Source organism: Lutra lutra, chromosome 5, assembly GCF_902655055.1.
Source record: "Lutra lutra chromosome 5, mLutLut1.2, whole genome shotgun sequence".
In the NCBI taxonomy this organism is placed as follows: domain Eukaryota; kingdom Metazoa; phylum Chordata; class Mammalia; order Carnivora; family Mustelidae; genus Lutra; species Lutra lutra.
This window is the reverse complement of record NC_062282.1, coordinates 153,977,883-154,005,284: the sequence shown is the minus strand read 5'-3', so window position 1 is coordinate 154,005,284 and position 27,402 is coordinate 153,977,883. Positions and strand designations below refer to the sequence as shown.

General features: G+C 38.3%; 1 protein-coding gene across 1 annotated transcript; it reads right to left on the bottom strand.

The window, feature by feature from the left end:
* Positions 1-6,054: 6,054 nt before the first annotated feature.
* LOC125101241 (olfactory receptor 2T29-like) lies at positions 6,055-24,090 on the bottom strand. The gene is given in 5 exon segments (XM_047731822.1): positions 6,055-6,500; positions 6,725-7,198; positions 15,484-15,651; positions 22,878-22,980; positions 24,028-24,090. Coding segments are annotated over 5 exon segments (1,254 nt in total).
* Between the last annotated feature and the right edge of the window lie 3,312 nt (positions 24,091-27,402).

The window sequence follows — 27,402 nt, the reverse complement described above, 5'->3', positions numbered from 1 at the left end:
AAAGAAGAAATCATATCTATTTTATTGAAGAGATTAAAAAATAGGAAAAGCCAATGGAAAAAAGACAGTCTCTTCAACAAATGGTAGTGGGAAAATTGGACAGCCACATGCAGAAAAATGAAATTGGACCATTTCCTTACACAACACATGAAAATAGACTCAAAATGGATGAAGGACTTCAATGTGAGAAAGGAATCCATCAAAATCCTTGAGGAGAACACAGGAAGCAACCTATTCGACCTCAGCTGCAGCAACTTCTTCCTAGGAACATCGCCAGAGGCAAGGGAAGCAAGGGCAAAAATGAACTACTGGAACTTCATCAAGATCAAAAGCTTTTGCACAGCAAAGGAAACAGTTAACAAAACCAAAAGACAACTGACGGAATGGGAGAAGATCTTTGCAAATGACATATCAGATAAAGGGCTAGTATCCAAAATCTATAAAGAGTTTATCAAACTCAACACCCAAAGAACAAATAATCCAGTCAAGAAATGGGCAGAGGGCATGAACAGACATTTCTGCAAAGAAGACATCCAGATGGCCAACAGACACATGAAAAAGTGCTCCACATCACTCGGCATCAGGGAAATACAAATCAAAACCACACTGAGATACTACCTCACACCAGTCAGAATGACTAAAATGAACAAGTCAGGAAATGACATGCTGGAGAGGATGTGGAGAAAGGGGAACCCTCCTACACTGTTGGTGGGAATGCAAGCTGGTGTAACCACTCTGGAAAACAGCATGGAGTTTCCTCAAAGTGTTGAAAATAGAGCTACCTTATGACCCAGAAATTGCACGACTGGGTATTTACCCTAATGATACAAACATAGTGATCTGAAGGGGCACGTGCACCTGAATGTTTATAGAGCAATGTCCACAATAGCCAAACTATGGAAAGATCCTAGAAGTCCATCCACAGGTGAATGGATAAAAAAGAAGTGGTATATATATATATATATATATATATATATATATATATATATTGCAGCCATCAAAAGAAATGAAATCTTGCCATTTGCAATGATGTGGATGGAACTAGAGGGTATTATGCTTAGCAAAATAAGTCAATCGGAGAAAGACAACTATCATATGATCTCCTTGATATGAGGAAGTGGAGATGCAACGTGGGAGGTTTGGGGGGGTAGGAAAAGAATAATGAAACAACATGGGATCGGGAGGGAGACAAAACATAAGGGACTCTTAATGTCACAAAACAAACTGAGGGTGGCTGGGGGAGGGGGTAGGGAGAGGGTAGTGGGGTTACGGACAATGGGGAGGGTATGTGATATGGTGAGTTCTGTGAAGTGTGTAAGCCTGGTGATTCACAGACCTCTACCCCTAGGGCTAATAATACGTTACATGTTTATAAAAAAAATTAAAAAACGTCTTTAGTACACATTTAGTGAAATCTACACATTTACTGCAATCTACATATTTAGTGTAATCTATACATTTAGTGCAATAGCTGTCAATAAAAGAACACCATTTTTTCACAGAACTATAAGAAACAATCTTAAAACTTGTATGGAGATGAAAATTCCTGAATAGCCAAAACAATCTTGAAAAGAAGATGAGCATTAAAGAGGGCATGTGATATGATGAAAACTGGGTGATATAGTCAACTAATGAATTATTGAACATTACATTTAAATAGCAATGTACTATACCTTGGTTAATTGAATTTAAATTAAAAAAAACCAACTTCTATCTCAAGGAGGAAAAAAAAAGATAAATCTGGAGACATCACAATTCTAGGTATCAAACTGTATTTCAAAGCTGTATTCATCAACACAGTCTGGAACTGGCACAAAAAGATAAACATAGATGGATAGAGCAGAATAGAAAACCCAGAAATGGACCCTCATCTCTATGGCCTACTAATTTTCAATGAAGCAGTAAAGAATATTCAATGGGAAAAAGACAGAATCTTCAACAAACAGTGTAGGGAAAACTGGACAATAACATACAAAAGAATGAAACTGGACCAGTATCTTATACCACATAAAAAATCAAATTCAAAATGGATAGAAAACCTAAATGTGACATGAAAGTATAAAACTCCTAGAAGGGAATACAAGCAGTAACCTGTTTGAGCTCAGCCATAATGAAGTCTTCAAACTGCTGGAAGAAACATTTCTAAAATTTGTATGGAACCATAAAAGACCCTGAATTGCCAAGAAAGTGTTGAAAAAGAAAAACAAAGCTGGAGCATCACATTGCCTGATTTCAAGCTATATCACAGAGCTATGATCACCAAGACAGCATGGTACTGGCACAAAAACAAACAGATCAGTGAAACAGAATTGAGAGTCCAGATATGGACCTTAAACTCTATGGTCAAATAGCCTTCAACAAGGCAGGAAAAAATATCCAATGAAAAAAATATAATCTCTTCAATACGTGATGCTGGGGAAATTGGGCAGCTATATAAAAAAGAATGAAACTCAACCATTCCCTTACACCATACACAAAGATAAACTCAAAATGGATGAAAAATTTCAATGTGAGACAGGAATCCATCTAAATCCTGGAAGAGAACATAGGCAATAACCTCTTTGACATCATCCACAGCAACTTCTTTCAAGACATGTCTCCAAAGGTAAGGGAAACAAAACTTAAAATGAACTTTTGAGATGGAAATGGTCAACAAAACAAAGAGGCAACCCACAGAATGCAAATGAACTACAGACAAAGTGCTGATATCCAAGATCTTTAAAGAACTTCTCAAACTCAACACCCAAAAAACAAATAAGTCTAAAAATGAGCAGACAACATGAGTAGAAACTTCTCCAAAGAAGACATGCAAATGGATAATACACACACGAAAAATTGTTCATCATCAATAGTCATCAGGGAAATTCAAATCAAAACCACATTGAGATACACCTTACACCACTGTGAATGGCAGAAATCGATAAGGCAAGAGACAACAAATGTTGGAGAAGTTGTAGAGAAAGGGGAACCCTCTTACACTGTTAGTGGGAATTTAAGTTATGCAGCCACTTTGGAAAACCCTGTGGAGGTTTCTCCAAAAGTTAACAACAGTGCTATTTTGCACACATAAAAATTTGTTGAGAAGGTTGATCTAATGATAGGTGTTCCTACCACAGTAAAATAAATATATCAACACCAAGAACAAAGAACAAAAATATCATATCTTCCTTAAAAGGTTTAATAGGTTTGAATAAGTTAATAAATGGAACAACATTATAACAATGACTGGCACATAAAGTAAAATAAATAAACATATTAAACAGTTAAAGTGAAATATTTGTTAAAAAATATGCAAGCTTCACCACTTAACTCATATTAATTTTTGACTAAATTTGTAATAATTCCAATCGTAGTCCTTAATGACCTTTGGAGGGTGCAGGAACACAGAGGGCTGGTTTTCATGGGTTAAAAATAATTTTTCAGCCAAATGCAAGTGGGGTCATGAGTACAAGCAGAAACACAAACACATTCTGAAATTTGCATAAATTAAACTTCTTCACTCTACAGCTACTTATACAGCACTGCAAGAAAATGCACTTGAGTGCCAGAAAATCTTTATTTGTTGATTTTATTCTAGATACAAAAAACTGGAGTAGCAACTGTCTTTAATGTCTAGTAGTTCTGAGTATAATGTAATATATATATATATAATTTGATTAAGAATTTCCCAACTGCACAGTTCTTATAAATCCCTTTTAGGACAGGCTATGGAAAATTGTATTTTAAATATTTTTAAAAATTTTTATTTATTTGACAGAGAGAGAGAGAACACAAGCAGAGGAGCCAGCAGAGGAAGAAGGAGAAGCAGGCTCTCTACTAAGTAGGGAGCCTGATGTGGGGCTTGATCCCAATACCCTGGGATCATGACCTGAGACTAAGGCAGATGCTTAACTTACTGAGCCACCCACACATCCCTTAAATATTTTATTTAAAAAAATACATCATTCTAAAATAGTTTTATCTATTTTTTTCTTGAAATACAGTAAAAAATTCATTTTATAGAGTGCTTTATTTTGTTTTGTCCCATTTTGTTTCCCATATCTACAGTGCTTTAAATGAAACCATCAAATTGTGTGTCATTATGGTCCAAGAAATTGAAGGGTGATATATACACTTCTCAATTATCTTCAAAGTTAAATAGTGTACATATTTTATTCATTCCTTTTTACTGAAACAAAAAATTCTAAACAAATTTTCAAGCACTGTTTACTAAAAAACTGTAAGAACCTTACTTATACATATGAAGGAATTGAGTGTGTCAAGAATAAAATGGGGGACTAAATGTCTCCTTTTGAAACCTTCTGAATATTCACAAGTTGTCACATCTAACTGGCAAACATGCAACTGAGTTTGTGGTTTTATAGAAAAATTCAACAAGGCCTACTTAAACCCTAAAACCCCCTAGTTCCACTTGGAATGATCCATTCCCCTCAGATCAACATTATTCAGCTCTTCTTCCTCACTCACCTGTTCTTCATACCTCCAATGTTATTCATCTCCAATTGATTCCCACTTATTTAACTTTTCTAAAATCCAAGTCTGGTAATTGTATTATTATTTGTAAATATCTGCATTAAAAGGGGGCAAGAAATGAGGTTATAAAGTGAACCAGGGAGGAGGTGCCATTGGAACATTTCTCTCCTGTTTGTTCAACCACCTGAATTTTGGTTCATAGTGTTCCTTATCTGTGACATCATGTCCTTGTTCTTGAGCAAGAGCCTTGGTCCCAGCCTCCTCTACTCATATGAAGTTAGCATCTAGTCACCATTCAACACTGAGTTCTAGGGTCTTCTTTCAGCCTCTCTGTTTGAACTCACATGCCATAGGTAGGATTGGTGTGCTCTTACAATGTACCCTTTGGGTATCTCTGTGGCTCAGTTGGTTAAGCATCTGCCTTTGGCTCAGGTCATTATCCCCAGGTCCTGGGATAGAGACCTGCATTGGGCTCCCTGCTCAGTGGGAAACCTATTTCTCCTTCTCCCTCTGCCATTCCCCCAACTCTGGTTACCTCCATATCTCTGTCAAGTAAATAAATGAAATATTCTTTTAAAATAAGCTGTTCCCTTTCCACATGAACCTCAAAACAATTTGTGTATTTTATTACAACTATTTGCACAAACTACACCTAAAGATCAAATTCCTTAGGGACATTAGACACTTGCTTACATGTTAAATTCAGTTAGCTATTGGTTATTTTTTAATAGTGTAAGACATGTTTTTTTAACAAATGAAGGATTGGATGTTTGATGGTCTTTCTCTGCTTCTTTGTACAATAAGTGACATACTTCAAATCTCAGCTCTGATATCACTATGCTGGAAAGCTTCCATAAGCCCTCCTTCTTGGGGGTCAGTAATTTTTCCACAGTACTTTCTACTACAATGTCCTAATATTTCAGAGAGGTAACAGCCTCTAGGTGTCTTCCAGTTTAAAACCTAAAGAACAAAACTGCCCTAATTAAACAAAGGCCAACAACTGAATTGTTACAGTAATGATCATCCATGTTAATATGTGCATGATTTCCAAGATTTGTCACTTACACTGACACCATGCAGCAAGGACAAATTTTTAAAGAGACAAAATTATGATACTTTATCTTTTATTCTTAAGTAATTCAAATTTCTAGAAAAATAGTAACAATAATAATAGCACAATTAACACCCAAATATCTTTTGCCTAGATTCTCCTAAATCTTTATACCCCATTTCCTTTATCACTTCTCTCTCCATCTCTTTCTCATCAATTGCACACCTTATGATTTTGTTTCTAAATATTTTACTATGTATTTCTTAAGAATATGAATATTCTTCCACAGTGGAAACATCAGAAAAAATGTAACATGGATGCAATACAATTATACAATTGTTTTGAATGCTTAAGTATAAAATGAAGAGCTTCCCAGTACAGGTTAACAATTCCCCCACAAAGAAAAAAAAAATGGTGAAGACACATCGTGGTGTGAGAGTCTAAGGAAAAACATCAGCATAGGATCCTAAAGTTTTAATTTGTAGAGTGAAGAAAAAAAATATTACAAATAGTTCTTACTTAATAATTCCCTAAAAGATTGATCCACATTCAACATTTTTTAGAGCCCTTGTTACATCCTTATTCCTAAGACTATAAATTAAAGTATTTAGAACAAGAGTGAGTATGGTATAAAAGACAGATACAATCATGTCCTTCTCAGGGGTGTGATAGGAGGTGGGAAGCATGTAGGTATACATGGAAGCACCATAGAAAAGGATGACCACCATCATGTGGGAAGAACAAGTGGTAAAGGCCTTCTTCCATCCCTCTGCTGAGTTCATCCTGTGGATGGTGAAGAGGATGAAAGAATAGGAGCTTGAAATGATTGTCAGAGGGATGAGGAGCATGAGAACACAGCCCAGGTACTTGAGGGTCTCGTAGAGGGAAGTGTCTGAGCAGGAAAGCTTCATTACAGCAGGGACCTCACAGAAGAAATTATAGATTTCCCAGGATGTACAGAAGGGAAAGGTCAGGGACACCTGGGTGGCTCAGTTGGTTAAGCAGCTGCCTTCGGCTCAGGTCATGATCCCAGCGTCCTGGGATCGAGTCCCACATCGGGCTCCTTGCTTGGCAGGGAGCCTGCTTCTCCCTCTGCCTCTGCCTGCCACTCTGTCTGCCTGTGCTCACTCTCGCTTCTCTCTCTATGACAAATAAATAAATAAAATCTTAAAAAAAAAAAAAAGAAGGGAAAGGTCATGGTGATGGGTGTCAACACAAATCTATCCACAGATCCTATAAACCAGGAAGAAGACACCAAGAGGAGACTCACCCTATGGTTCATGAGGATAGGATAATGGAGTGGATGGCAGATGGCCACATAGCAGTCATAGGCCATGGCAGCTAGAAGGAAAAATTCTGAGCCTCCTAGTGTCAGATAGAGAAACATCTGCATCCCACATTCAGGGACTGAGATCTGTTTCACACCCATGGCCTGGTCCATGAGCATCTTGGGCAGAGTAACAGAAATGTACATCACATCCATGAGCAATAACTGGGCAATAAAAAAGTACATGGGGTTATGAAGGTGAGTATCACAGTGTATCAAAAAGATCAGGATGGTGTTCCAAGGCCATCAGGAAAACTATAAAATGACCAAACAAAGAAGAGCTGGGTACTTGAATTGACTGAAGAATCCCACTAGGTCAAAATCTGATTGTCTAGTATGGTTGGTTACTCAAGTGGTGTTCTCCATTGGATTCTACCTGGTCCATCAAGGAGAACTATGGAGTTATTAGATCACTCCGCAGATATTAGCACCTGAAATAAATGTTTGGTGAGCTTGTGTGAGTGTGTATGTGTATGTGTGTTTGTATGTTTACATATGGCAACCCAGTGTGCCAATAAAGGGAAATTCCAAGGACTTGTACATTTTAGGATTATAAATTACTTGTAATTGAACAAATTTACTAGAAATCTAAGAATTGACACTTTTTGTCAAAAATATCAGTACCTTAATAATTCCACCAGTGGATTTGTATTTCTTCAAAGAAAGCAAAACCACTATCTACACCCCATTTTTATTTTTTTTCAAGTCTTCATATGACATTTAATTTTTATTTTTTTTTATTCCAGTTAGTTAACATGCACTGTAATATTAGTTTTGGGTGTAGAATATAGTGATTCAACATTTTCATACCATACCTGGTGCTCATCACAAATGTACTTGTAATCCCCACCACCTATTTAATCCATCCCCACACCTACCTCCATTCTGGCAACCATCAGTTTGTTCTCTATATTTAAGAATCTGTTTCTTGGTTTGCCTCTCTCTCTATTTTTTCCCCTTTGTTCATTTGTTTTGTTTCTTAAATTCCACATATGAGTGAAATCATATGGTATTTCTCTTAATCTGACTTATTTTGCTTAGCATAATACTCTCTTGCTCCATCCATGTCATTGTAAATGGCAAGATTTCAAAACATTTTATGGCTGAGTAATATCCCATTGTTTATTTTTATATTCACCCATATGTTTACTGTAGCATTATTTACAATAGCTAAGATATGGAAATAACCTAAGTCTCCTTGAGTACACAAATGGATAAAGAAATGATGTGTTTATATGTGTGTGTTTGTGTGTGTGCATATTTGCCACTATAATAGTGAATGAGATTCTGCCCTTTTTTACAACAGACGCAATAGGGTATTGTGGAAAGTGAAATAAGTCAGACTGAGAAAGACAAATATTACTTAATTTCACTCATAGGTGGAATCTTAAAACACAAATGAATAAATAAACAAACAAACCAGTATGAGACGTAGAAATATAGAGAACAGACTGATGGTTTCCAGAGGGGGAGCTATGGGGTGATGGGCAGAATGAGTTACAGGGAATAGGAGATACAGTCTTCCAGTAACAGGATAAGTCACAGGAATAAAAGACACAGCATAAGGAATATAGCCAATGATATTGTAATAATGTTGTATAGTGACAGATGGAAGCTACACTTATGGTAGGCATAGCGTACGTGTAATTTGTTGAATATCTATGTTGCATACCTGAAATTACTGTATGATTATGCTTCAAGTACATTAAACTTAAAAAAAATCTTTTAAATATTGGTACATTACAGTAAGATTGCCACAGTTCAAGGTCATGAGATTTCCTGATGATAGACAGCGTTGTTTATCAATGAGTATGGAAATTTCCAGAATCACTGCCATATAAAAACACACAAAAAAATGAATCATTGAAAAGAAGACAATAAAATCTCTTATTTATAAACTTTTATATGGAGGTCAAAACTGAATCAACCTTTCCAGTTTAAAGATTCAACTGGATCCATATATATATATATATATATATATATATATATATATATATATATATCCATGTCTATAGATCTATATATCGATAAACATTCCATACAAGGAAGATTTAGAAAGTAGCTGAAACATAACTTGGGGAATATTTATACTGAAATGTGAACCCCCATTGTCTGTACAATCAGGCCAGACTGTGAAGCTCTGTGGTTGTGCAGAGTGATCCATGCATCCCCAGCAGCAGAGCAGGGTCCTCACCAATGACCAACACCTTAGATATCCTAAAGACATCAATTTAGGAGCCCAAACTTCGAGGTTGGACTGTGACTGCATATCCAGATTATCCTCTGCCCACAATCCCTCTGTTCATTTTATATTAAAAACAAGATAATAATGTTAGATCTTATGTATGTTCAGAATTAATTGTTATAAAATAATGAAAGTGCCTAGAACATTACCAGTAACAGATGAATAAACACATATATTTTTAATTTAGAGAGTTAATATCTATGGTGATTATTATGCCAAACCCTTGTAAGAGATGGCATTTGTGTTTTATGATATAAGATGAATTACTTCAGTTTGCCAGTTTTAGTATCTATTCATACACATAAGAATTGAAATTTGATAATTTCTGTAGTCCCAGGCTTTATACATATATATATATATGCATTTATAAATATAAATAAATGTATGAGATATATTTATTATTTTTACTCTGGTTAAGCAGATCTTTATGGAAAAATCCTACCTTAGTTCTATCTAGTGCATTCTTCCCCAACTTCATCTATTTAAATCTCCTACCATTTCTTCTAAATTTCAAGAAGAAGAATTAGCAATTATAAGATCATTGCCATTTACAAGACAAGACTTTAGTTGTTTTTACAAACATAATCTACTTTGTTGTCTATAGTAACCAATTTTTTTAATTATTTTTTTTATTTTTTCAGCATAACAGTATTCATTATTTTTGCACCACACCCAGTGCTCCATGCAATCCATGCCCTCTACAATACCCACCACCTGGTGCCCCCAACCTCCCACCCCCCACCCCTTCAAAATTCTCAGATCGTTTTTCAGAGTCCATAGTCTCTCATGGTTCACCTCCCCTTCCAATTTCCCTCAACTCCCTTCTCCTCTCCATCTCCCCTTGTCCTCCATGCTATTTATTATGCTCCACAAATAAGTGAAACCATATGATAATTGACTCTCTCTGCTTGACTTATTTCACTCAGCATTTGAAGGAAACTGAGATGCAGTGAGCAAAACTGAGCAATGCTGAGTTTGACTACAAAACAATTCCCCCAAAAAATCTGGCTACTGAAATCTACATCTGTGTTAAAAGATGAAGACAAAAGAAATATTAAATTGATTACACTGAAGGAGGTCACGATCCATCTATTCAGGCAAAAAGTGTGTGTGTGTGATTTGAGATATAAGTAGAATTTTAAAATAGCTCAAAATAAATAAGAGAGAACAATAGAAGAAAAGTATTTCTGCCCTTTCTGAAAAGAATCACTAATAACTTGTTTTACATTTTCTCTTCTAGAGATCAAACTTTTGCAACTTCTCAATTACTGACACATTACATGTTAAATTTTAAAAGTCCTTACCAACAAAAAAAGAAATATTAGCTTTTCTCTCTAGGAAGAATTTAGGAATGATTATGATATTTCAGGAATAAATTCAGACTTTCAAAACATTGCATAGTTATGTAATGATTACAAAGATTCATTACAATATTCAACTTATTAACAGTCCCAAGTTCCAGGGTGCTGAAACAATAGACAACATTGAAAATTAATTTGACACCTTAATATAAATATCCAAAAAATCTGGTACACATTGTATCAAAAAATACAATCTTATTATCATTTTCCAGCCCCACCAAGAGATAAAAGCTGACCTCTGGGGAAAATTTTAAAACAGCCCAATAAAAGCGAAATATACCTATTGTCTCAGTCAATGTTTGGGGTCAAATGAAACAAATCTCTGTTGCTTTTTGGTAAATGCAAGTCACTGTGATCAAGCCACACTGAACAGCCTCCCTGGCACACCAGACAGACAATGGAATGTTGTCTATACTATGCAAAGTAACTAGCCACCCTGTTCTTTCTTATTTTTTCTATCCAGTTGTTTGTGTTTAATGTAAACAAAACAGTACATATTTAAATTGGGGGATTAATAGTGGTGGTAGGGACACCTAGATGGCTCAGTAGTAGAGCATGTTACTCTTAATCATAGGGTTGTGTGTTTGGACACATATTGGACATAAAAAAGTAAAAATTTTCAAACTTGTTGAAAATTTCCCCCTTGTTGTGTTGTGTTGTCTCATTTTGTTTTAAATAGTGTTGGTAGAATATCAAATTTTTACTTAAAACTAACATCCCAGAAATTGTTTTCTTGTTCTATATCATTCTATATTTTAACTTCTCCAAGAGTCAATGAAGTACTTAACCATCTTATTTTCTCCTTTTACAAATTAAATAATTCAAACTCCCAGGGTAAATATTTTAACGTAAAACTAAAAGAGGAAATTATTTAAAAAGTGGGGGAGGATGCCTGGGTGGCTCAGTTTGTTAAGTGGTCCCATGGTCCTAGAGTCCTGGGATCAAGTCCCACATCAGGTTCTCTGCTCAGACAGCAATCTGCCTCTCCCTCTCCTTATGCCCCTCCCTCCACTCATGCACAGACTCACATGCTCTCTCTCTCTCAAATAAACAAAACCTTAAAAAAATATATCAGGGTAACTGCTTAGCATCACATATTCACCTGAAGGAGGATTTGTGTCTCAATATCAAATCAGGTGATAGAACCCAGAGCCTATAATGCTGCTGTAGCTTCCCTCCACAGTCTGTAATGCAGGTATTATCACTCACTATCAGTTTCATCTAAGAAACATAAATATAATTGACTGAATTTATTCCTGAAATATCATAATCATTCCTAATTTCCTGGAGAGAAAAGCCAATATTTCTTTTTTTGTTAGTAAGGACTTTTAAAATTTAACATTTAATGTGTCAGTAATTGAGAAGTTTCAGTTTTCTAACAATCAAAACTAATACCCACTCAAAGTAAAATCAGTCTAATTTCTTCTATAAAATTCCAACCTCAGTAAAACAAGCATATCATTAAATAATGTGGGAGGCATGCATATTCTTTGTCCATACATAAATTTAAATCAAAAAGCCATTTTCCTAATATTACTGCTACAAGAAAGATTCAATCAAAAAAGACAATTAAGAGTACACTTATCTTTATGGGCACTAAGAAATGTATAGAATTGTTGAATCATTATAATATACAACTGAAACTAATATAATGCTGTATGTTAATGATACTTGATTTTCAAAAATATTCTGTGAGGTATTGATGTGTATCTTTTATCTTTTTGTTATCTGAAAGATAAAACAGTTGCATCTGCAACTCATAGACTAATTTATGTGTCAAGAACAGTACCAGTATTCTTTACTGTAGTTGGAAATAAATTGAAGGGATTTCCTTTACATCTTTGTCTCAATCACTCTTCATTAGATTGCTGATTGCACACTTTCTCTGTTACTCCATTGTAATCAGAGTTTGTTTAGTGTTGCAGTTTAGGGTAAATGTTTTATAATTTAAATGTTGATGTGTTAATATAAAAATATAGAAGAGCAAACCATCAAAAAGAAAATTGAATCAATATATTATACACCTAAAGTTAGTATAACATTGTATGTAAGTTATATTTTAATAATACAAAACAATTCTTCTAAACCTTTCTCTATATACATGTTATGGAACTATGTTGATCATTTTCTCATTCCATCTTTGCCCATAAAATCCTTTCTCCAAACAATGACTTTTGTTTGTAAGGCCCACACATATGGAATTGAGCCTTCTGTGTCCTCCAGGATTTCAGCCTGCAGATGATACATACTGACTCCTTTGACTTTTTTTTTTTCCCTTTACACTGCTACTTCTACTTTTCTAAAGTCTTTATTTCAACCCTACTTTGGTTTTTTTTAAAGTTTTTATTTAAATTTCAGTAAGTTAACATTAAGTATAATATTAATTTCAGGTGTACAAAATAGTGATTCAGCTCTTCCATAAGACACCTGGCCCTCATAACAAGTGCTCTCCTTAATCCCCATTACCTATTTAACTCATCCTCCTACCCATTCCCTCTTAACCATCAGTTTGTTTTCGACAGCTAAGAGTCATTTTCTTGGTTTGCCTCTCTCTCTTCTTTTGTCACTCTGCTCATTTGTTTTGTTTCTAAAATTCCACATAGTAAGATCACACAGTATTTCTCTTTCTCTGACTGACCTATTTCATTTAACATCATACTCTCTAGCTCCATTCCTGTCTTTAAAAATGGCAAAATTTCATTATTTTTATGTCTGAACAATATTTTGTTTCTATATATACCAACTCCTCTTTATCCATTCAACAGTCAATGCACATTTGGGTCTTTCAATAATTTGGTTATTGCTGATAATGTTGTTATAAACATTGGGATGTATGTAGCCTTTTGAATTTGTATTTTTATTCTCTTTGGGTTAATACTTATTAATGTAATTCCTGTATTGTATGATAGTTCTATTTTTAAAATTTCTGCAGAACCTGCATTCTATTTTCCACAATGGCTGAACCAGTTTGCATTCCCACCAACTTTGCAAGAATGTTCCCCCTGTTGCTGATTTTAGCCATTCTAACAAGGGTGAGGTGATATCTCTGTATAGCTTTGATTTGTATTTCCCTGATAGTGAGTGAAGTTGAGCATGTTTTCATATGTCAGTAGTACAGGTGGATGTCTTCCTTGGAAAGTGTCTATTCATGTCTTCACTAAAATCCATTTTAAAATTGGATTATTTGTTTTTGGGTGCTGAGTTTTATAATATATTTATTTGCTTTTGATACTAACCCTTATCATATGCAGCTGCAAATGACAGATCTGATAAGAATTATCATCCAAAATAAATAAATATATTATAAAACTCAACACCAAAAAAGCAAATAATCTAATCAATTCAAGATGAAGAAAAAAAATTGACAAAGCACCACATCCCTTCATAATAAAAACACTCAACAAAACAGGGAAAGAGGGAACCTACCTCAACATAATGAAGGCCATATACCGAAAATGCAAAGCTAATATCATCCACAATTGGGGAACACATGAAAGCTATTCCTCTACAGTCAAGAATAACACAAGAATGTCCTCTCTCCCCATTGTTATTTAAAATAGTACTGGAAGTCCTAGCCTCAACAATCAGACAACAAAAGTAAATAAAAGGCATCCAAATTTGCAAGAAATATAAAAAACCTTTCACTGTTGCAATGACATTGCACTTCATATAGAGAAAACCCAATAGACTCCACCAAAAAAAAAAAATGGTAGACATTAACAAATTCATCAAACTTATAGGACACTAAATATACAGAAATCTATTGCATTTCTAGACACCAACAATGAAGCATCAAAAAGCAAAATTAAGGAGTCAATTCCACTTATAATTGCACCAATAACAATAAGATGCCTAGTGCCTAGGAATAAGACTAACCAAAGTGCTGCAAGACCTCTACTTTTAAAACTATAAAGTGCTGATGTAGAATTTTGAGGATAAATCAAAGAAATAGACATTCTGTGCTCATGCATTAGAAGAACAAATATTTTGAAAATGCCTGTAATAGCCAAAGCAAACTACACATTTAGTGCAATCCCTATCAAAATACCAGCAGCCTTTCTCACAGAGGTACAATAAATAATCCTAAAATTTGTATGGAGACAAAAGTCCCTTAATAACCAAGCAATCTTGAAAAAGAAAAAAATCTATAGGCATCACAATTCTGAACTTCAAGCTACATGTCAAAGCTGTAGTCATCAAGACAGTATGGTACTGGCACAAAACAGACACATAGATAATGGAATAGAATAGAAAACCAAAAAATGGACTGGGAGACAAGATGGCAGAGAATTAGGAGGCACCGTTTCAATCTGACCCCTGAAGTGAGATGGTTATCTACCAAAGAACTCTGATCACCCATGAAATCAGCCTGATATTAGAATTATACACTTCTGGATCTCTAAAGGGGCAGAAGATGCCAGTGAACAGGTAAAGCAGAGTGAAACATTGGACTGATATCAGAAGATAAAGAAAGGGGAAGGGAGCCACCAGAAGTGACCCATTGGAAAGTAATACCCTAATATGAGAGTGCCCTGTAATTGGGGACCAGCATTAACTTGGAGTCTGCCTGAAAGCACTCAAAAAAGAGCAAAAGATCTTAAGGGGAAATTGGTGGAATTGGACTGTTAGGGACAGGGGCTTAAGCCCACGGACCTAACATGGCCATCGCTGGTGCTAAGCCAGAGAGAGTGTGGCAAAAAAAGTGAGGCATTGGTCCCTGAGCTGCCTGTGTTCATTAAAGAGTCTGGTGTGGATGCCACCCAGTGCTCTCTAGAACCACAGCCTTTTAAACTGTGCACATGTGCTGCACAACCAGAGTCTGAGTCTCACTCCACACCCTCCCCTGAGAGAGGTCCTTACAGGTGCTACCGGTGCTCTCTAGGACCAGGAGAGTCTGAACACTCTCAGCCCGGGCCAGCATGAAAATCTCAGTGTGCTCTCTCTAGTTGGGACCTCTCCCATGGTCTGGATGTTCCCAGACACCTGTGGCAGTGGCAGCCACTGGAAACCTTCCCTGGACTAGTACCTCTCATGGTTTTGGGTATAACCCGGAGCTCTAGCGACTCCTGAGACTGTGACTGGGGACATGCTCTGTCAGCAGCAGAGGGGGAGTTTACTTGCTCTGGAGCATGCAGAGGTGAGACCCAAGAAGGAGGTCTGGGTGCAGTTTGCTCTCCTCTAAACCTCCGAAGAACTGCCAAAAGCCGCCAAGAGGAGAAAAAAGAAAAACAAAACAAAACAAAACAAAAACCTCTAGAGAAAAAAAGCCTGAAAAAACAGTTTCCTCAGAGCCCAGCCCCTTGATAGGAGGCAAGAAGACTCAACTCTAGCAAGACTGCCTGAAGAACCACATGGCAAGACCCTCCCCCAGAAAGCCAGCTAAAACAAACAGGAGGACAATCACCACTACTACGTAGATACAACTCTTATTTTAATTCGTTTTAACTATTCTCGTTCTTTTCAACTTTTTTAAAATAACTTATTTTATATTTCTTAAGTGTAATACATTCTAAAAAGACGAAGACTATCAGGGTGAGTCAAGCTACAAACCCCACAATTTTTGTTTTACTTTCTTTTCAGCATAAAAGTATTCATTGTTTTTTGCACCACACCCAGTGCTCCATGCAATACATGCCCTCCCCAATACATGCCCCACCACCTGGTTCCCCCAACCTCCCACCCACGGCCCCTTCAAAACCTGAGGTATTTTTTCAGTGTCCATAGTCTATTATGGTTCACCTCCCCATCAATTTCTCTCAACTCCATTCTCCTCTCCATCTCCCTATGTCCTCCATGTTATTTGTTATGCTCCACAAATAAGTGAAACCATATGATAATTGACTCTCTCAGATTGACTTATTTCACTCAGCATAATCTCTTCTAGTCCCATCCATGTAGCTACAAAAGCTGGGTATTCAGCCTTTCTGAAGGAGGCATAATACTCCATAGTGTATATGGACCATATCTTCCTTTATACATCCGTCCATTGAAGGGCATCTTGGTTCTTTCCACAGTTTGGCGACCACGGCCATTACTGCTATAAACATTGGGGTACAGATGGCCCTTCTTTTCACAACATCTGTATGTTTGGGGTAAATACCCAGTAGTGCAATTGCAGGGTCCTAGGGAAGCTCTATTTTTAATTTCTTGAGGAATCTCCACACTGTTCTCCAAAGTGGCTGCACCAACTTGCATTACCACCAACAGTGTAAGAAGGTTCCCCTTTCTCCACATCCTCTCCAACACGCGTTGTTTCCTGTCTTGCTAATTTTGGTCATTCTAACTGGTGTAAGCTGGTATCTCAATGTGGTTTTCTTTTGAAACAACCTGATGGCTAGTGATGATGAAGATTTTTTCATGTGTCTGATAGCCATTTGTATGTCTTCATTGGAGAAGTGTCTCTTCATATATTCTGCCCATTTTTTGATATGATTACCAGTGTTGTGTATTGAGTTTGAGAAGATCTATATAGATCCTGGATATCAACCTTTGGTCTGTACTGTCATTTGCAAATATCTTCTCCCATTCTGTGGGTTGCCTCTTTGTTTTGTTGACTGCTTCCTTTGCTGTGCAGAAGCTTTGGATCTTGATGATGTCCCAAAATTTCATTTTCGCTTTTGTTTCCTATGCCTTTGGAGACATATCTTGAAAGAAGTTGCTGTGGCTGATATCGAAGAGATTACTGCCTATGTTCTCCTCTAGAATTCTGATGGATTCCTGTCTCACATTGAGGTCTTTTATCCATTTTGAGTTTATCTTTGTGTACAGTGTAAGAGAATAGTCGAGTTTCATTCTTCTACATATAGCTGTCCAATTTTCCCAGCACCATTTATTGAAGAGACTGTCTTTTTTCCACTGTATTTTTTTCCTGTTTTGTCGAAGATTAACTGACCATAGAGATGAGGGTCCATATCTGGGCTCTCTACTCTGTTCCACTGGTCTATGTGTCTGTTTGTATGTCAATACCAAGCTCTTTTGGTGATCACAGCTTTATAGTAAAGCTTGAAATCAGGTAACATGATGCTGCCAGTTTTATATTTGTTTTTCAACATTTCCTTAGCAATTTGGGATCTCTTCTGATTCCATACAAATTTTAGGATTATTTGCTCCAGCTCTTTGAAACATACCGGTGGAATTTTGATCGGAATGGCATTAAAAGTATAGATTGCTCTAGGCAGTATAGACATTTTAACAATGTTTATTCTTCCGATCCAAGACCATGGCATGGTCTTCCATCTTTTTGGGTCTTCTTCAATTTCTTTCATGAGTGTTCTGTAGTTCCTCCAGTACAGATCCTTTACCTCTTTGGTTAGGTTTATTCCCAGGTATCTTATGGTTCTTGGTGCTATAGTAAATGGAATCGATTCTCATATTTCCCTTTCTGTATTTTCATTGTTAGTGTATTAGAAAGCCACTGATTTCTGTACATTGACTTTCCATTGACTATCCTACCATGTTGCTGAATTGTTGTATGAGTTCTACTAGTTTGGGGGTGGGGTTTTTTGGGGTTTTCCATATAAAGAATCATGTCATCTGTGAAGAGAGAGAGTTTGACTTCTTCATTGCCAATTTGGATACCTTTCATTTCTCTTCATTGTCTGATTCCTGTTGCTAGGACTTCTAATAGTATGTTGAACAAGAGTGGTGAGAGTGGGCATCCTTGTTGTGTTCCTGATCTCAACGGGAAGGCTGCAAGCTTCTTCCCATTGAGGATGATATTTGCTATGGGTCTTTCATAGATAGATTTTATGAGGCTCAGGAATGTTCCCTCTATCCCTATACTTTGAAGCATTTTAATCAGGAATGGATGCTGAAATTTGTCAAATGCTTTTTCTGCATCAATTGAGGGGACCATGTGGCTCTTCTCTCTTCTCTTATTGATTTTTTCTATCACATTGATTGATTTGTGAATGTTGAACCATCCTTGAATCCCACCTGGTCATGGTGGATCATCTTTTTAATGTGCTGCTGGATCCTGTTTGCTAGGATCTTGTTGAGAATCTTAGCATCCATATTCATCAGCGATATTGGCCTGAAATTCTCCTTTTTGTTAGGTTCTTAGCCTGATTTGGGGATCAGGGTAATGCTGGCTTCATAGAAAGATTCTGGAAATTTTTGTTCTGCTTCAATTTTTTGTAACAGCTTCAGGAGAATAGGTGTTATTTCTTCTTTGAAAGTTTGGTAGAATTCCCCAGGGAATCCGTCAGGTCCTGGGCTCTTGTTTTTTGGGAGGTTTTTGATCACTGCTTCAATCTCGTTACTAGATATCGGTCTATTCAAGTTGTCAATTTCTTGCTGGTTCAATTTTGGAAGTTTATTGTTTTCCAAGAATACATCCATTTCATCTAGGCTGCTTAGCTTATTAGCGTATAACTGTTGATAATTACTCTGAAGATTGTTTCTTCTTCCTAGGTGTTAGTTGTGATCTCTCCCCTTTCATTCATAGTTTTATTAATTTGAGCTTTCTCTCTTTTCTTTTGGAATAGTGTGGCCAATGGTTTATCGATCTTATTGATTCTTTCAAAATACCAGCTTCTAGTTTCATTGATACATTCTACTGTATCTCTGGTTTCTACCTCCTTGATCTCTGCTCTAATCTTGATTATTTCCCTTCTTCTGTGTGGAGTTGGTTTGATTCGTTGTTGATTCTCCAGTTCTTTAAGGTGTAGAGACAGCTGGTGTGTTCTGGATTTTTCAATTTTTTTGAGAGAGGCTTGGATGGCTATATATTTCGCCTTAGGACTGCCTTTTCTGTATCCCATAGGTTTTGGACCGAAGTGTCTTCATTCTCATTGGTTTCCATGAATTGTTTCAGTTCTTCTTTGATCTCCTGGTTGATCCAAGCATTCTTAAGCAAGGTGGTCTTTAGCTTCCAGGTGTTTGAGTTCCTTCTGTACTTTTCATTGTGATTGAGCTCCAATTTCAAAGCATTGTGATCTGAGAATATGCAGGGAATAATCTCAGTCTTTTGGTATTGGTTGAGTCCTGATTTGTGACCGAGTATGTGGTCTATTCTTGAGAAGGTTCCATGTGCACTTGAGAAGAATGAGGATTCTGTTGTTTTAGGGTGGAATGTTCTGTGTATATCTATGAGGTCCATCTGGTCCAACATGTCATTCAGTGCTCTTGTTTCTTTATTGATTTTCTGCTTCAATGGTCTGTCTATTACTGAGAGAGGCATGTTATGATCTCCTACTATTAATGTATTCATATCAATATGACTCTTTATCTTGATTAATAGTTTTCTTATGTAATTGGCTGCTCCCATATTGTGCTGTAGATATTTACAATTGTTAGATCTACTTGGTGGATAATCACTTTATGAACTATGTAGTGTCCTTCTGTATCTCTGACTACAGTATTTAGTTTTAAATCTTATTTATCTGATATGAGAATTGCTACCCAGCCTTCTTTTGAGGCCCATTGGCATGAAAGACGCTTCTCTATCCCTTCACTTTCAGTCTGGGTGTATCTTTAGGTTCAAAATGGGTCTCTTGTAGACAACATATGGATGTGTCCTGTCGTTTTATCCAATCTGCAACCTTATTTCTTTTTATGGGTGCATTTAGGCCATTCACGTTGAGAGTGATTGTTGATAGGTACGTTTTTATTGACATCGTGATAACTTTGAAGTCTTTTTTTCTGTAGATTGTCTCTATATTTCTGTCCAATGCTACTCTTAGGCTTTTCTCTCTTTTATAGAACCCCCTTTAATATTTCCTGCAGTGTCAGCCTGGTGGTTGCATATTCTTTTAAGCCTTTCTGGTCTTGGAAACTCTTTATAATTCCATCCATTTTGAATGTCAGTCTTGCTGGATAAAGTATTCTTGGCTGCATGTTGTTCTCATTTAGTGCCCTGAATATATCTTGCCAGCCCTTTCTGGCTTGCCAGATCTCTGTGGACAGGTCTGACGTTATTCTGATGGGCTTTCCACTGTACGTAAGGAGCCTCTTTGTCCTAGATGCTGTCAAGAGATTATATATAAGATTATGATTCCTCAATTTGACTATCAAGTGCCTTGATTTTTTTGGAATCTATTATCTTGGGTGGAGACCATTCGGCCTCTAGTACATGAACGCTGGTTCCATTTGAGAGATTGGGAAAATTTTCATGAAGAACTTGTTCCACTATATCTTCTAGAGTTCTTTCTTTCACCCCCCCTTCAGGGATTCCAATGATTCTGACATTGGAACGTTTCATGGCATCATTTATTTCCCTGATTCTGCTTTCGTGGCTTCTAAGCTGTTTGTTCCAGGCTTCCTCCTGATCCTTTCTCTCTATCTGTTTGTCCTCCAGGTCACTAATTCTATCTTCTCTTTCAGTTACCCTAGCTTTGAGAGGATTTAGTTTAGATTGGAACTCATTGAGAGCTTTGTGAACCTCTTCCCTGGTAGCTTTCAGCTCAGCCCTAACATTGTGAACATCTTCCCTGGTCGCTTTCAGTTCCGCCCTAATCAATTCCGTTTGGTCATCCATGGCTTTCTCCAACCTAGCTATTGCCTGGATAATTGTTAGCCTGAATTCTCTTTCCGACATATTGTCTATGTTGATAGCTGTTAGCTCTGTTGTAGAAGGCTCATTCTCTGTAATTCTCTTCTGTTGGGCATTCCTCCTCCTAGTCATTTTCCTGAGAGATGACTGAACAGATATAGCTGGTTGTATCGACCGTGGTGCAGTCAAGGTGCACCCTGGAACACTTCTGAGCAATCAGGATTCCCCACCCAAACGAGAGAAAAAAAGAAAAGAAAAAAGAAAAAAAGAGATAGAGAGAGACAGGAAAGAAAGGGAAGATAAAAGAGAAGGTTCAGCCCAAATGGGCCCCAAGGTGAGATTTATGAAGTATACAAACAAAAACAGACAAACAAAAAGACTGATAAAAGTATATAACAAGAGAATATATATATATATATATATATATATATATATATATATGCAAATAAAGGAAGAACCTCGTCAAAAAGAACCCCAAGTGTAAGATTTATATACTATCCAGACAAACACAACAACACAGAAACACTGGTGGAAGAAAAAGATTGGAGAGTCGTTATAAATTCTCAATGTGGGTGAGGAAGGTTGTTTTGATTCTTCCTGGATGTATCTTGGTATCTTTGTTAAAGGACTCAACTTTCCTAAGATAACGTGGGACTAAAAATTGGTTTACCTATAGGGGTAGCATTGATTGGGATAAAGGGATTACCTTGAAGTTTAACTCCATATGAATATTAGAAAATAAAAATAAAAAAAGAATAAACTAGACTAAACTAAGTTAATATTTAAAAAAATTAAAAAATAGAAATGTAAAAGAAAAACACAGGTGTATGTATCAAAAAGTTCAGGTTAGAAGGTTATTATTTAATTTGTTGTACTGTACATCTCACTGTTATGGTAAATAGGTTAAAAAGTTATCTATATAAAAGAAATGAACAGAATAGTGGGAACAAATTAAAAATAAAAGTTGTACTATGAAGTAGTGGTGGTTGTTCTTTTGTCGTCTTTTTTTTTTTTTTCTTTCCTGGTTGGTTTTCTGGGGGAGGGCTCTGTCACATGGGTTTTCAGTCAATGTCCCGCCTCCCTCAATGGGGTGGGCTCTGAGGAAACTGGTTTTTTTCAGGCTTTTGTTCTCTGGAGGTTTTTATGTTAGTTCACTTTTTTCCCTCTCTCGCCTTGACCGCTTTTGATGGTTTTTGTAGGTTTAGAGGAAAGCAAACTGCACCCTGACCTCCCTTTCAGAGAGAAGCCTCAGTCTGGCTGCAGAGCCCAAATAAATTCCCGGTGGCCAATGGCAGAGCAGGTTCTGAGTTGTAGTCCCTGGGGACACAGGATCTTTTGCTTGACCCAAAACCACGGCAGCGGTGGCTGTCTGGGCAGCTCCAGACTGCCAGAGAGGTCCAAGCAGTGAGCACACACTGAGATTTTCCCACTGGCCGGGGCTGGAAGTGCCTGGCTTTTCCAGGTCTAAGAGTGCCGGTCTTGCACGCACCTCTCTCAGGGGATGGTGAGGGGAGCACGCCCGTCTCAGGCCCTGGTGGAATGGCGCGGGTCTAAGAGCACCAGGCTGGGCCTTCAGGCACCTCTCTCGGGGAGGGTGCGTGGCCGGTGCTTCTCAGCTCTGTTACCACGGCTCCGCATTCTGCCATCTGGCGAGGCTCCCAGACCCTAAGAGGAGCCAGACCACACGCATTCTCGGGCGTGCTGGTGGCTCAGGGACCAAGACCTGGTTTCTCCGCCACACTCTCTCTGGCTCAGCGCCAGGGGAGGCTGTACTGGGTCCTGGGACTTAAGCCCCTGTCCCTAGCTGCCCTGATTCCCACAATTTCCCCGCACCCCCGCAAAACTTTTGCTCTCTTTGTGTGCTTTCAACCAGTCTCCAAGTTCATGCTGATCCCCAGATGCAGGGCACTCTCATATTGGGGTATTACTTTCCAATCGGTCGCCACTGGTGGCTCCTTCCCCTTTTGTGTATCTTCCTATATCAGTCCAACGTTCCCACTCCACTTTACCTGCCCACTGGCATCTTCTGCCCTGTAGAGACCCATACGTGTATGTGATCTCAGGCTGATTTCGTCGGTGATCAGAGTTCTTTGGAAAGTAATCAGCTCACTTTAGGGTACAGGTTGAAAGAGCGCCTCCTCCTACTTCCCCACCATCTTGTCTCTCTGTCTCTTTATTTCTGTTCAATGCTATTCTGAGGATTTTTCCTCTTTTATAGAACCCCCCTAATATTTCCTGCAGTGTCATCTTGGTGGTTGCATAGCCTTTTAAGCCTTGCCGGTCTTGGAAACTCTTTTTCTCTCCATGCATTTTGAATGTCACTCTTGCTGGATAAAATATTCTTGGCTGCATGTTCTTCTCGTTTAGTGCTCTGAATATATCTTGCCAGCCCTTTCTGGCTTGCCAGGTCTCTGTGGACAGGTCTGACGTTATTCTGAAGGGCTTTCCTCTGTACGTAAGGAGCCTCTTTTTCCTAGCTGCTTTCAAGAGGGTCTGCCTACAATTATAATTCTTCATTCTTACTATTAGGTGTCTCGAGGACTTTCAAGAATCTATAATCTTGGGGGGAAACTGTTCTTCCTCTAGTACAGGAACGCTGGTTCCATTCGTGAGATTGGGAAAATTTTCCAGAAGAACTTGTTCCACTATATCTTCTAGACTTCTTTCTTTCTCCTCCCCTTCAGGGATTCCAATAATTCTGACGTTGGAATGTTTCATGGCATCATTTATTTCCCTGATTCTGTTTTCATGGCTTCAAAGCTGTTTGTTCCAGGCTTCCTCCTGATCCTTTCTCTCTATCTGTTTGTCCTCCAGATCACTAATTCTATCTTCTGTCTCAGATACCCTAGCTTTGAGAGGATTTAGATTAGATTGGAAGTCATTGAGAGCATTGTGAACCTCATCTCTTGTGGCTTTCAACTCTGCCCTGACTTTGTGAACATCATCTCTGGTCGCTTTCAGTTCAGCCTTAATCAATTCCATTTGGTCATCCATGGCTTTCTCCAACCTAGCTATTGCCTGGATAATTGTTAGCCTGAATTCTCTTTATGACATATTGTCTATGTCTATAGCCATTACCTCTGTTGTAGAAGGCCCATCCCCTGCATTTTTCTGCTGCTGGGCATTCCTCCCCCTAGTCATTTTGGTGAGAGATGACTGAATGGATATAGCTGGATATATCGACCATGGTGCAGTCAAGGTGCACCCTGAAACGCTCCTGAGCAATCAGGATTCCCCACCCAAACGAGAGAAAAAGAAAAAAAAGAGAGAGAGACAGGAAAAAAAGGGAAGGTAAAAGAGAATGCTCAGACCAAATGGGCCCCAAGGTAAGATATGAAGTATACAAACAAAAACGGACAAACAAAAAGACTGACAAAAGTATATGACAAGAGGACACAAGATGGAGAGGAAGTAAGAGGAGGCACCTTTTCAACCTGTACCCTAAAGTGAGCTGATTACCTACCAAAGAACTCCGATCACCCATGAAATCAGCCTGAGATCAGAATTGCACACGTCTGGGTCTCTACAGGGACAGAAGACACTAGTGGGTGGATAAAGTGGAGTGGGAATGTTGGACTGTTATCAGAAGATAAACAAAAGGGGGAGGGAGCCACCAGAGGCGACCAATTGGAAGTAATACCCCTAATAAGAGAGTGCCCTGCATCTGGGGAGCAGCATTAACTTGGAGACTGGTTGAAAGCACTCCAAAAGAGCAAAGGACCCCGGGGGGGAATTGTGGGAATCAGGGCGGCTAGGGACAGGGGCTCAAGTCCCCGGATCCAGGACAGCCATCCCTGGCCCTGAGCCAGAGAAAGTATGGCAGAGAAACCAGGTCTTGGTCCCTGAGCCACCAGCGCGCTCGAGATTGCATGGGGTCTGAATCCTGTGAGGGCCTGGGAGCCACGCCAGATGGCAGATTGCTGAGCCCTTCTACAGAGCCTAAGACACACGTGCCCCTAAGACACATGCAGAGTGAAATAATTCAAGAGGAGGCAGTCAATTATCATATGGTTTCACTTATTTGTGGAGCATAACAAATAGCATGGAGGACAAGGGGAGTTAGAGAGAAGGGAGTTGAGGGAAAGTGGAAGAGGAGGTGAACCATGAGAGACTATGGACTCTGAAAACCAATCTGAAGGTTTTGAAGGGGCGGGGGGTGGGAGGTTGGGGGAACCAAGTGGTGGGTATTGGAGAGGGCACGGATTGCATGGAGCACTGGGTGTGGTGCAAAAACAAGGAATACTGTTATGGTGAAAATAAAAAATAATAAAAAAAAAAAGTATATGACAAGGGGAAAAAAAATATATATATATATGCAAAAAAAAAAAAAGAAAGAAAAAAAAGAAGAACCTCGTCAAAAAGAACCCCAAGTATAATATTGTTATATTCTCAGTACAAACACAGAAACACTGGTGGAAGAAAAAGATGGGAGAGTGGTTATAAATTCTCAGTGTGGGCGAGGAAGGTTATTTTGATTCTTCCTGGATGTATTTTGATAATTGTTAAAGGACTCAACTTTCCTAAGATAAAGGGGGATTAAAAATTGGTTTACCTATACGGGTAACATTGGTTGGGGAAAGGGGATTACCTTGAAGTTTAACTCTATATGAATATTAAAAAATGAAAATAAGAAAACTAAACTAAACTAAACTAAACTAAATTTTTTTATAAAATTAAAAAATAGAAAAGCAAAAGAAAAACACGGTTATATGTATCAAAAAGTTCAGGTTAAAAGGTTATTATGGAATTTGATATACTGGACATCTCACTGTGATGGTAAGTAGGTTAAAACATTATATATATATAATGTTTATATATCTATATTATCATATATATATATATATATATATATATATATATATATATATATATTGAACCAGAATATTGGGAATGAATCAAAACGGAAGTTGTATCTATGAACTAGTGGTGGTTTTCTCTTGTCGTCTTTTTTTTTTCCTTTTTTTTTTCCTGGTTCGTTTTCGGGGGGAGGGGCCTGCTGCATGGGTTTTTAGACAATGTTCCCTGAGTTAAGTCCTCCCGCCCCCCTCAAGGGGGTGGGCTCTGAGGAAACCGGTTTTTCAGGCATTTGTTCTCTGGAGGTTTTTATGTCTGTTTCTTTTCTCTCACCTGACAGCTTTTGATGGCTTTTGGAGATTTAGAGGAAAGCAAACTGCACCCCAACCTCCCTCTCAGAGAGAAGCTTCAGTCTGTTCCCCTCTGGGTCTCCAGAGCACATTAAGTTCCCCCTCGACCGCTGGCAGAGCAGGTTCCAAGTCGCAGTCCCTGGGGATGCAGGAACTCCTGCTTGTATGCAAAAACATGACAGTGGCGGATGTCTGGGCAGCTCCCGACTGCAAGAGAGGTTCCAAGCAGCGATTGCACACTGAGATTTTCCCGCTGACCTGAATTGGTAGTGCCTGATCTTTCCGGGTCCGAAAGCATGGAGCTGGCACCTTCGAGCACCTCTCTCAGAGGAGGGTGTGGGGTGTGCGTGTCTCAGGCTCTGATAGTATGGTTCGGGTCAAGAGCACCGGGCTGGCGCCTTCTCGCACCTCTCTCAGGGGAGGGTGTGGGGCACACGTGTCTCAGGCTCTGCTGGCTGGCGAGGGTCACAGCCCCTCACGGGAGCCAGACCCCATGCATTCTCAGGTGCACTGGCAGCTCAGGAACCAAGACCTGGTTTCTCTGCCACTGCACTCTCTCTGGCTCAGCGCCAGGGTTGGCTGTCCTGGGTCCAGGGACTTAAGACCCTGTCCTTAGCCACCCCGATTCCCACAATTTCCCCTGGGATCCTTTGCTCTTTTCGAGTGCTTTCAACCAGACTCCAAGTTAATGCTGGTCCCCAGAAGCAGGACACTCTCAAATTGGGGTATTACTTTCCAGTGGGTCGCCTCTGGTGGCATTCTCCCATTTTTGTTTATCTTCCAATATCAGTCCGACATTCCCACTCCACTTTACCTGCCCACTGGCGTCTTTTGCCTCCTTAGAGATCCAGATGTGTATAATTCTGATCTCAGGCTGATTTCATGGGTGATCAGAGTTCTTTAGTAGGTAATCAACTCACTTTAGGGTACAGGTTGTAACGGTGCCTCCTCCTACTTCCCTGCCATCTTGTCTCCTCTTTTCAACTTTTTAATAATTTTTTAACTTATTTACCATCACCATGACATATTCAGTAAAACAAATTCCATAATAACTTTTTAACTATAACTTTTTTGATACATATACCTGTGTTTTTCTTTGGCTTCCTATTTTTTTAATATTCATATAGAGATAAGCTTCATGATAATCCCCTTTTCCAAATCAATGGTACCCCTATATATAAGACAGTTTTAATCCCCCTTTATCTCAGAAAGTTGAGCCCTTTAAAAAGATACCAAGATACATCCAGGAAGAATCAAAATAATCTTCCTTGCTCACACTGAAAATTTATAACCACCTTCCCATCTTTTT